The sequence below is a fragment of the Homalodisca vitripennis genome, chromosome 1, assembly GCF_021130785.1.
Source record: "Homalodisca vitripennis isolate AUS2020 chromosome 1, UT_GWSS_2.1, whole genome shotgun sequence".
Classification (NCBI taxonomy): Eukaryota; Metazoa; Arthropoda; class Insecta; order Hemiptera; family Cicadellidae; genus Homalodisca; species Homalodisca vitripennis.
The window spans coordinates 22,413,107-22,424,560 of record NC_060207.1 but is presented as its reverse complement, the minus strand read 5'-3'; the positions used below and the strand labels follow the sequence as shown (position 1 = coordinate 22,424,560).

The following is an 11,454-nucleotide window of genomic DNA, read 5'->3' as shown; positions in this document are numbered from 1 at the left end:
TACGTTTATTTTCATAAATGGCATTAGTATTACTATATTACATTAATTACATTATTTACATGCAGTACAATTTCTTAATTCATAAAGTAACTACCATAATAATACTTTATCAGTAACCAATAGACAGCAAACTGATATCAGGGTTAAGTGTATGTTAATATGTTGCTTATAAAGTATGTACTTTTATTTTGATATAAAAAAGCATTTATCTAAATGTAGTTTCAAACAGCTTTCGAACTACTGTATCGGATTTATCTGATGTATTTACTGCAGCTTACTATACGTATATACAAGGGTATCGATGAATTACTCTATAAAACATCACTGTATGATTTATTACATCTAAATAAGTAAGAACTGTTATAGTCCTTTCTTGTTTTAAAAATGGTATTATATTTGTAGGGATATATATAATATATATATAATTTAAAACTTTTACTAGGAAAGATCTTTTTATTTTTAGTTTCTGTTAGATACTTAAAGCTGAGTTTGGAGATACATATGTTTATGGCTACAAAAAGTATCTAACATTTGATATTTTCGCAACTGCTAAATTAAAAATACACTTTTTACCTGTGCGTGTTGTATTGTACATTTGCTTTAAATTTAAGTGTTATAATTAAACCGTATCCAAGATAACTCTCTGAACGTTAAAAAACACATGTTTAAGGGAAAATTAAACTCATACTTACAACGCGTCAGTATTTCCATTAACAAGTAAGAACCAGCCAAACTCAAAGAATTAGTACTAGAGAGTGATAAGGCTTAATCGATATTTTTTAAATATTACACATAAAAACATTAACGAAAAATTTAGTTGGTAATATTGATAGTTAGATAGCTATATATGTGCAGGTGGGTTTCCTTAAAAATAATCTTTCTTCCATTTACAGATTATAAAAGATTAATCATACTGAAATACCTGAATGTGTTTGCTGCAATTTAATGTTAATATATTTCTAAAACCATATTTTAAGACAAGTTTTTGACAATCCTCCGAAGTACTAACGTGCCTTATATATTCGGAGCCTTATGATGCAGTCTGAATCAGTATTCCGTCTTCATAACACTCCTTTACTTTCCTATGATGTTTTCGCCATTTCCGGGTTTGGTGAAGCAATGTGTTAAAACAATGCTCAGGCGACCTCAGATGGCTATTGACCTATCACAAAGATGACTGTAATGGAATGGGGACGTTTGGTTGCGTCATACAGGTATTTGAATGAAATAATCAATATTATCCATTACCGTACTGTACATTACCATTGCTGTACATTCGTATCAGTATGTAAGTAGTTCAGAATTCACGTTTATCATTCGTGAGAGTTATATACAGTAATTGTACGCTTATGTAGAATTTACATGTAGAATGTAGAATGTAAATGTAGAATTTACCATTTACATATTGTTTTCTCTACGATTTTGTAACAGCCTTTCTTAGATTTACATTTCACACACATGCCACAAACACCAACTGTTATAAAAAAGATATATTCTAAAATATTTTAAAAGTGGCCAATATTTATTTAATTACAGGATTATAAATGCAATAATGAGATAAACCAGAGATGGTGAATAAGTCTAAATCAAGCTTTGATATGTAGTCCCGTATCGATTGACAAGCTAGGCCCTTGGTATGATATATCTGAGTTCATTATCAAAAGTAAAATCTAATATCACTGATTCTAAGGTTATATTTTTATTCAGCTGAGGTTTGTTGCACTCTAATGTTAGACCAATTTCTATTTAGGCATTTTTCTAAAAATATTTGAAAAGGTCATTTGCAGTTTTATAAGAGTTAGCAATTTTCACTTAATGTCACATTAGCTACCTTACATGACATATCGGTCATGCATATCGACATACTTGCTATGTTTAGCGATTACTTGGTTCTGTGGTTGAGCTACGTGAGACGAGGACGAAACAATTTTAGCCTACAATCCTCCTACCACTTTCTAAAGAACCTTTCAGAACCCGGTTTTGGCATTTTTTCCTAAACTTATTCACAAATTATCCCTTTTTGAAAGTAAGTATATAGTCAGATTTGTTGTAATGTATTTCCTTGTTTAGGAGTGCCACAAGATTCTAATTTGGCCTCTCTTTTTGTATTTCTGTATATGACATAATATCTTTGGTTAATGTTTTAAGCTAACGATAAACTTATTAAGTTCTTTCTACTGATCGTTGGACTGACAGACTAAAATCAATAATATGCCCCTAAACGTCAAAAAATGGTTCGGATTTACTTTTAATCGAAAAACTAATCCTTCGTTCTCTTTATGAGATTTATTCGAGTTGAGAGGGAACAAGCCGTGTATAATCATGGATGTTACATTTATCTTCTCTGAATGTTTTGTATAAAAAGTAATGAGAAGCTTGAATTTTGTCATGTGGATCACTAGTTAAAAAAACAAATATTATTATATGATCCTTTGTATTTTTACAAATATTTAATCCTTATCCACCCTGATTATGCTTCTGTTATCTAGAATATACACTGAGATTACACAGATATAGGACATGCGATTGTTCAGTGTAGACTCCCTTCGTGGATCGTCTGGAAGTTACGAAAGGAGGCACTTTCAACGTTTTCACCTCGTTTTACTGTGCCAAACTTTTCTATAGATTTCTCCATGATTACGACTTGTCGGAAGAAAATTTACAGTTATTATCGGAGTTCGGGAGTGTACCATTGTATGAGCAATACGCTCATGCTTCTGTATTTTGGAGGAACTTTTTTCATAATTTGACGCTCCTAAAGTTCAAAGAGTTATAATGATTTAGAATTTTTCCAAACGACTTGTGGAGCTGTGACTGTGTTACGTTCGCTTTGTATGTTTTTATTAAGGGCTCATTTTTTAAGTGCTACATGGTTATGGCTCAGGTTTATTTAGGATATTCAATATTTGTGGTGTAGACATAGGGATGAGTGGTGTAACATCAGTAAAACTTCTTCGATTTTGGAAAGTTTATAAATAATTCTTAATGTTAAAAGAAATTAAAAAGTGAGCAATTTGCACCTTTCCATAATTTTCTATAAATTCTAGTTGGCAGCACAGATTTCCTTTGGACTTCTTATTTAGTGCCATCTTTCACAGATATACAAAAGATAGGGATTTCCTGTTCCATAGTTTAATTTTAGGCTTAGAATAATATTTTGTGACTTTCAAGGGATTTTAAATTGAAAACTATGCAAAAGAAATATTGACCAATATAAAGTCTTGGCATGGGTAGTTAGTAACGACGTTTCATTAGCCGGGATATTTGGCGATGACCTCCAGAATCCTCTGATATACAAGATCGGTGGCATCTTCCGCCCAGATGAAGTCCATGTGGTTGAACAGAGGATTATCCACAGCAATGTTGGCTATCAGGTTAGGAAGTTTGGCACTGAGTTCTGTCGCATCCTGTACAACATTAAAGGTACATTATGCGTTAGAAATATTATAATTTTTGTAAAGTTTGAACTTAAATAAACTGTCATAAGTTATTGTCAATTTATAAATATGTAAACAGTTTGTTATTGACGATGGAGTTTTGAAAGAGTAATAGGGTTTCTGAAATTTGCCATTGTTATATGTCACAAAAAAGGAGAACGCGTTTCAAGAATTAAAATCTACATTTTTCATCCGGTAAAAAAATCCATAAGGTATTAAAAACCTAAAAATGTGCAAAGTAACTGCTACTTAAAGTTAAATTAACAAAAGGATAACCGACGAAGTACATGAAGTTTGTTTTTATTCTCTCCAGACTGGACTTCGTCAGTTATCCCTTAATAATTTTTACTTTGAATGGCAGTCCCTTGCCACATTTTTTAATGCTTTAGGACCTTTATTTTCAGCTGAGGAAGAGGGTACATATTTGTCGTCGAAACGTAGTTTTATTATTTTTTGTAACATATAACGATGGAAAATGTCCGAAATCCTATTATTCTTTATAAATATGCTTAAACAAATTAAAACTATGAAGTAATTGAAACAAGAGTTATTTACAAATATAATGAAAGTACTATGGATTCCACAAAATAGTTGCTGAGAGATGAGTACGCTGCTGAGATATTTTATAATTTGAGTAAGTGAAATGCTGTCCAGGTTTACGACCCGAACCAAATTAGTTTTAATTGCTTTTCCTGTGAATAGGAGCCGTTAGAAAGTTTCAGCCAAAGCCCTAGGCTATGTGAAGGTCAGGGACATCAGATTCTCTCTAATATATAGAATAAAATTGTAATCTTACAATAGAATTTCTTATAGAAATAAATATTTAAATCTGTATTTTTTGGAGATGAGTAATTTTGAAAGAAATTTATAAGCAGGAGTGTAAACCATTTTAAATAAATTAACTGGTATTGTTTTAGTTAGTGGATGTTATAACAGATTAGCAGATATTGCCGTTTAGTGAACTAACTGAGAATAAGCCTATTTGTATGAGTAACAAGCTTTTATTTATTAGCCGTTAAAAAACTCACATACAATTAACACTGGAACTTTGGATGCCCGCGGGGCAGATTCGTAATACTGAAATATATATATATCATATCCACAAAAAGCACATAAAAATTGTATTGTATATAAAATAATAAAATACTGTTAATAAAAGTGTTTACATAGGTTTTAGTTACATAAAATATAAAAAAATCTTTTATTATTGTTTATCACCATACTACAGTTTAAAAACTGTTTTACGTCGTTAATTTGTAAATTGGGTTTCTTGCGTATAAAATAATGTGACACAAAAAGATATGAACTTTAAACAACTTATCTTTTTATCTTTAAGCTCAGCCTACATTTTATTTCAAAACTATGAAGATAAACATGTTAGATAATTGCAGATAAACAAACAATAGATAAAAAAAAAAAAATAGATAAACAAACAAACAAACAAGATTTGCAGATAAACAATGGAATTACAATAAGCAACGCCGAAAAATCCTGAGCACAACTTAACGATATCTTTAAGCTAATCTATTGATGTAAAGCTGAAACTGTTCATTGAATCCATATTTTTTATATGCTATATTTATTTTAAACCAGTTTTAATTTACAAAGCATTGCACTACTCTTCTAAAATCTGATAAAAGTATCCCGAAGTACTTTATTTCCACAATTAAAGTATTTGAGAACGACATACTCTAGAATCCACCAAAGTGTCACCCTCTCCATAAAAGTTGATCACTGGCATGGAGGTCTTGCTGAGGTCGTAGTCAGGGGGAGAGCTGGACCCGTACCTCGCCAGGTTCTCCTCAGATCCGTAGTCGTAGTTGCAGAACCGACCTTTGGAAGACAAAGGGTTACTTTAGTGTTCAGTCCATTTTACTGTAACTAAAATGTTTGTTGTCACCTTGAGTTTATACGATTATGCTGTACTCTCTATTGTACAGTATACAGTTTACATTTTATGATGATTCCATGTTTACGTTCATTACTTGACCTTCTGTAGGTGTTCCCCCTAGCCATGCTCACTTTCTCGCGGTAAATGTGACCTCAGTTCTTTACAACAACAGAAACGTAAAACGTTCGATGTTCAACAAATTCCTACCCATGGGCACAGTTCTGTATTTATAAATACCGGGCTCGGTAATTTTCAATTATTAATAGGTCATCCACCACTCGTGTACTGAAATGCGTGAGAAAACAAACGTTCTTGTCTGCCTTCGGATAAACTTCTCTAAAAACATGATATTTCATAACCTTCAACACTCTCAGATCAAATAGCTTTTCGCTTACAGAAGACCTTCAGGCACACCCATGCATCTTTAAGAACAAGTCTGGAATTTTGAAGTCCCCACTCTCTGAAACTCTTCTCCTGGTCAGTAATGATTCTAGGAGCCCCCAACCTCTAATATTATGAAGCATATGAACACTATAATCGTATAACTACAGCCTAATTACATCAACCGGAACCGTGCAATCTGCAGGTCTTCTTTGCATTCTTGAAAACCTCTTTCCTCCACCCGCCCGGAAAGTCCTGCTAAGGATAACTACAGTGTTTTTAGAATTTCTAGTTCTTAGAATATCAAAGAGCATCAGATATCCTCTCGGAAACCTTAAGAGGCCTATCTTCTTTCCCTATCTTATGTCTAGAAAATTACAACAACCGGAACCGTGCAGTCTGCAGGTCTTCTTTGCATTCTTGAAAACCTCTTTCCTCCACCCGCCCGGAAAGTCCTGCTAAGGATAACTACAGTGTTTTTAGAATTTCTAGTTCTTAGAATATCTAAGAGCATCAGATATCCTCTCGGAAACCTTAAGAGGCCTATCCTCTTTCCCTATCTTATGTCTAGAACATTACAGCAACCGGAACCGTGCAATATGCAGGTCTTGTCTGTATTCTTGAACACCTCAGATGCTGCAGGTTCATGAACAATCTACTCTCTATTACCTCGACCCGCCCGGAAATTCCTGCTTAGGATAACTTCATTCTTTGGATATTACGAGTGACTGAGTTTTAAGTTTTATTCAACTATGGTCTGGACAAATGATGCATGTGTTATTTTTTCATATTATATGTTTTATTGTTTCTAAAGTCCATTAAAAAAATATGAAATGTTCTGTGAAACGATTGCTTGTATGAAATTGTAAGAAAATATTTGAATGAATGTTTTTATCAATGTGAGGTATTTCAGATAGTATATACGGTATATATTTAAGTAGTATTGTTTAAGACTTACTCAGAATCAGTATATACTTACCGGACTTGCTGAGTTGACCCAAGTGCGACAAAGTCTTGGGCGAGGCTCCGGTAGGCACGTGACTTACAAACTCTGGCAAGAGCGTCTGGAAATATTTAGAAACTTAGTGATTACAACATTTTAATACAGCACTGTAACCTCGTGTCTATTAATAGATGACATAACTACACTCTTGACCAGACCATGCTGAAATGCGATAATATACACATATTTTATATTAAAATATCACATTTAGCTTTTGCAACAGCAAGTTTCAAAACTTCTAATATACATTAACGTACGGGCTACTATTGGTATAATTATGTTTCATGTTAGAAAATATAAACATTAAAGCATTGCGCATATGGAAGAGGAATTTTACTGTTATGAATATTAATGAGAGTGCATCGGAAACGCGAACGTAAACAATGGAGTAAACACGTTTCTGGATGTAGTACGAGCGCGCTTCAATGTCGCCACGGAACAACAGCTGACACAGAATCACACTTCGTGCGCCGTGCACGCACGTAAACACGTGCCATTACGGCCAGTGGAATAACCCCCGTAGAATCTCCAGAATATTCCTAAAGGGCAAAATCAGGTATTCTTGCTACAAACAACACGATTCACTTGTACAATACTATTTGGACATATAATTGGTCAGACCACAGCGAATCAATATATTAATATTACAAATCAATAATCAGCGCAATAGCAAATGTCAGTCCTCTTTCTCTGTAACCATTTACTGCAATTTCAAAAATTAATTTTAACATTTTTAATAAAGCTAATAAAACTCCTCTTTGCTAAAATGTTTTGTTCGGAATTGGACTAATAATTAGGGTATTGCAGTGGACATTTTTAATTTGAGAATATTTATTGATAGCCTTTAATACTCAATTTCTGAATAAAGAAAAAGTAGAAATATATTTATCACTATGAGGAATTACAGGCATTTAAAGTAGGGAATTTAAGCAATTTTGTAATCAGGCCCAAATAAAGAAGGGACACGATAAAAATATGAATGTTTTACAATGTGTACTTAAGTTGTAGCTTCAAGGAATGACGTGTTTCAATTTATTTATTACCTAGGGAAGTCACATTTTAAAATTTAATATAATGGTATGTATTTTAACAATATTTTTATTTGAGAAATTATTTTTTGACAAATATAAAAAACGGGTCTTTCTCTCCAGTACATAATGTAAAAGGTGCATACCATTCAACAGTTTTTCTTTAGGCCTGATTATAAGACGTTACAATGTTTTGTTTCAAATTCTTACCACTCCGTATGGAATAATAAAAACCTTTCTATTTTTCGTTTTTTAAAGGTCTGTGACCAAATTTTTCTGTAAAAATTTAAATAAGTTAATTGAAATAAAGCTGATTGCACGGCGCAATGATATAAAACATTCTTCCCGTAGGAGACTGAAGGTTTTCTTTGTTGAGTGGTGCGAACTTTGAGGAAAGTTAATAGTTAGTGTTGCAGTAAAAAAAGAAACATTTATATAGGTTACTAATATTGTTTAATTAGCCAAAACTCATTTTCATATTACGATGTAAATATAATTATTACAGATGTAATTAATACTTAGTTATTAATGTTTTTCTTAAAAAAAAAAAAAAAAAAAAAAAAAAAAAAAAAAAAAAAAAAAAAAAAAAAAAAAAAAAAAACATTGAACTGTTTCCCATTTTGTATCAGAATTGTCCATAAAAGATCAAAGGATCCATTGATTTCAAAACATTTTAGTAAGAAGTGTAGTGTATTGACGATCGCTGGCAGATACTCAGAGTGTGGATTTCGCCTTTAATTTTAGTAATGTTTATAATGAACTTAGTAACACAATTCTCCGGTAAAATGCACGTGCTGCTAATGCCACTAATGTTTGACCACTTTGCAAAGCAACATCTGATTTTGGTTTGTTTTTTAATTTTCGTCAGTCAGCCGTCCACGTCGCTTTACGGTGAAATTTACAAAATCTTGTTAATAGTTGCTAAAAGTGCCGACAGTTATCTTGTGTGTCAGGTATTTAAAATGTGTTATACAAGCTGACAATTTCTAATTTCTACTCTAAGTTTTTTCATATTTTATTTAAATTTGGTAAATGAAAAACTTTGTATTGTTAGAATAAAGGAAAATAAGGAAACTCTAGTCAAGTGAGTATATTATTTAACTAAAAATATAATTTGCAAGCAATGATTTTTTAAGTCACTAAAAACGAATTGCATTTTGTAAAGAATCAGGTATTTCAGAGTCAGCACTCAAAGAGGTTTTATCATAAAGTCAAAAGAATTAAGTTCTAATATCTACATATAAAAGGCAAGTCTCTCACTCACTCACTAAGTCATCAATAATTTCCAACTGCCTGATTGCAAAGAAAGTTGACATTTAGTATACGTATACCTTTTAATAAAAAAAAAAAAAAAAAAAAAACTGAAGCATTTTCATAAATATCAAACATTTTATAGGGGCGGAAATTAGGTAGATTATTATGAATGTATGTTACTTCTGACAGGAGAAGGCTTTTCAACCTGTATATGTATATATTTTCGTGATTGGGAAACAATGCAAACGTTCCTATGGCGTGTGAAATATAATTAATTTAAACCATAAATTCTTGTTAATGTGCTATACCTGAAATAAGAGACAGTGACAATTTTGTTCAACATTTGAACCTTATAATAATGAAGAATAAAATAATATATACGTTAAAATTATATATTCCATCATATTGCATTATAATTAGTCTCACCAAGATTACTACGGACTGTGTATAATTGTAGTAAAATGGATCAGGGGATGATCATTACAGATACATATTACAATATATTATATATTATTTACACTACAATATATTATGTTAAGTTTATTATAGCCTACCCAATTAAAAAGGATATGCCTATGACGTACCTAGTATTAAACAGGAAATCTTTTTTAAGGCCGTGGGTAACTACTAGTAATTAATAAACCCATTAATGCCATACTTCAAAACAAATTTTAATAGCTAAAAATATCTTACTATATTTATAATTAATTTCTCCTGAATGTTTTTGTTTTTACATAGAACTTGTACGATGATAACTCACGACTTTGGCTGAGGTGCGCCACTTGAGGAGGAAGGAGACACAAGTTGTTGGTTATTATTTATATGGTGAAGATGTACAGAATTTAATGATATAGATGAAAACGTTTCTAAATTTACGTGAAGACGGAGTTCAATCAATGTTTTTACCAACCGAATTAGTATTGTTAACGCTTACCTAATATACTCGTATGTGTTAAAAATAATAGTTATAATTGCCCAGATTAAGTTCTAAACAACCTGTGTTTTTCATGAAACCTCTTAAAGGCAATTCAATTCACTTGAATGAAACATTCAAGCTATTTCATTCATAAAAACGTGTTTTAGTTTTCAAGCATCAATTCTAATATTTCAATGGATAAAGTAATATATACAAGCTGTTTCAAATACGTATCAATGTTTCCATACATCTTCTCCATGGCCACCAACCTAATGAAGGAACGGTTGATCATAAAGTGACAAAGGACTGCAATGAAATTGTCTTTGTCAAAGCGTTATTATTGTCCTCGTATTGAAACCACTTCCACCTTGGTCCAATGAAAACTTATGTTTCATTCCCTAGGCTCTCCCAATGCTACCAATCTTCTTGTTTGATATATTCCTTAAATAGATAACGACAGTAACATATTAAGGACAGGATCATAACAACTTTGGCTTGCATTGCTTCAGATATTACAACCAACCTTGTTGACATGGCTGAAGTCGGACAGGCTGCCTAACCCCGCAGTGAAGTAGAAGAACTGGAGACATAACCGCTGAGTGGGAGAGTTGCTGCTGCAGAACAGCCGAGCCATCACCGCCGTCAGCGGAGTCCGAGGCATAACCTCGTGCACGCCCACCCGCCCGAAGTACGCCTTCAGGACATACACAAATTTTCGTCTTTCTGACACAATCATTTTTTTATGCCTATTTCTCAGTACTTCTAGATATTTTGTATGGAAATGCAGTTTGTCTATACATATCTAATTTACAAATTTAAACATTTAGGCTATTCTGCATTGAAATAAAGCAACGGGTTTTCTGTTATCTAAGTTTTTTCTTTCTGATTATACTTATGAATCACTATACAATATTTTTCGCATTGAATATTCGCAAGGATATTTCCGTATTGAATAAACCCTTTCTGGCTGAGCGTTAGGGAAGCCTTTCACTCGGGGGTCAAACATTTCATTTCTACGAGGCAAAGAGTCTTTAGGTATACATACCAGAATAAATTTTAAGTCTGAAATACATCCGAAACCATATATTATTTGGTGGCTGTCGAAAAATATTTATTTTTAAATATATTTCCATAACAGTTTTAGTTGAGATTTTTTAAATGAGTAATATGAACTGATTTATTTGATTTGTATATGACCAAAAACAAGAAAATAATATAGTTTAAGGTTTTAGTTGTGCTCTTACAGAGGATCGATGACGAACTCACCGAGTAGGAGGAGCTAGACTCGAGAAAGAAGCGCTGGACCGCGGCGCGGTACCTGCCGAAGAACGCGGCCGGCGCCAACCCCACCATGAGACGCACCTTGTACACATACTCAGGCCGGCGGGCGCTCATAACATACATCATGGTGGTGCCCAGAGAGTGGCCTAGGTACACCAGGCTGTTGTGACCTGTGGCGTTCAGCACGTAGTCAATCACTGCCGGCAAGTCGTACACTCCCATCTCGTGCACACTGCAGAACACAATAATCTTGAAATTTGAGT

At 32.9% G+C, this 11,454-nt stretch overlaps 1 protein-coding gene across 1 annotated transcript in view; it reads right to left on the bottom strand.

The window, feature by feature from the left end:
- Nucleotides 1–2,866: 2,866 nt before the first annotated feature.
- The window catches only part of LOC124358093 (lipase 1-like), a 28,841-nt gene continuing 20,253 nt past the window's right edge, over nucleotides 2,867–11,454 (bottom strand). Inside the window, exons 4-8 of the mRNA XM_046810389.1 lie at nucleotides 11,177–11,423; nucleotides 10,434–10,604; nucleotides 6,689–6,773; nucleotides 5,128–5,270; nucleotides 2,867–3,407 (exon numbers count right to left, since the gene is read on the bottom strand). Coding sequence (XP_046666345.1) covers nucleotides 3,252–3,407; nucleotides 5,128–5,270; nucleotides 6,689–6,773; nucleotides 10,434–10,604; nucleotides 11,177–11,423 — 802 coding nt within the window. The 3' untranslated portion in view covers nucleotides 2,867–3,251. The remainder of the gene's footprint in view (nucleotides 3,408–5,127; nucleotides 5,271–6,688; nucleotides 6,774–10,433; nucleotides 10,605–11,176; nucleotides 11,424–11,454) is intronic.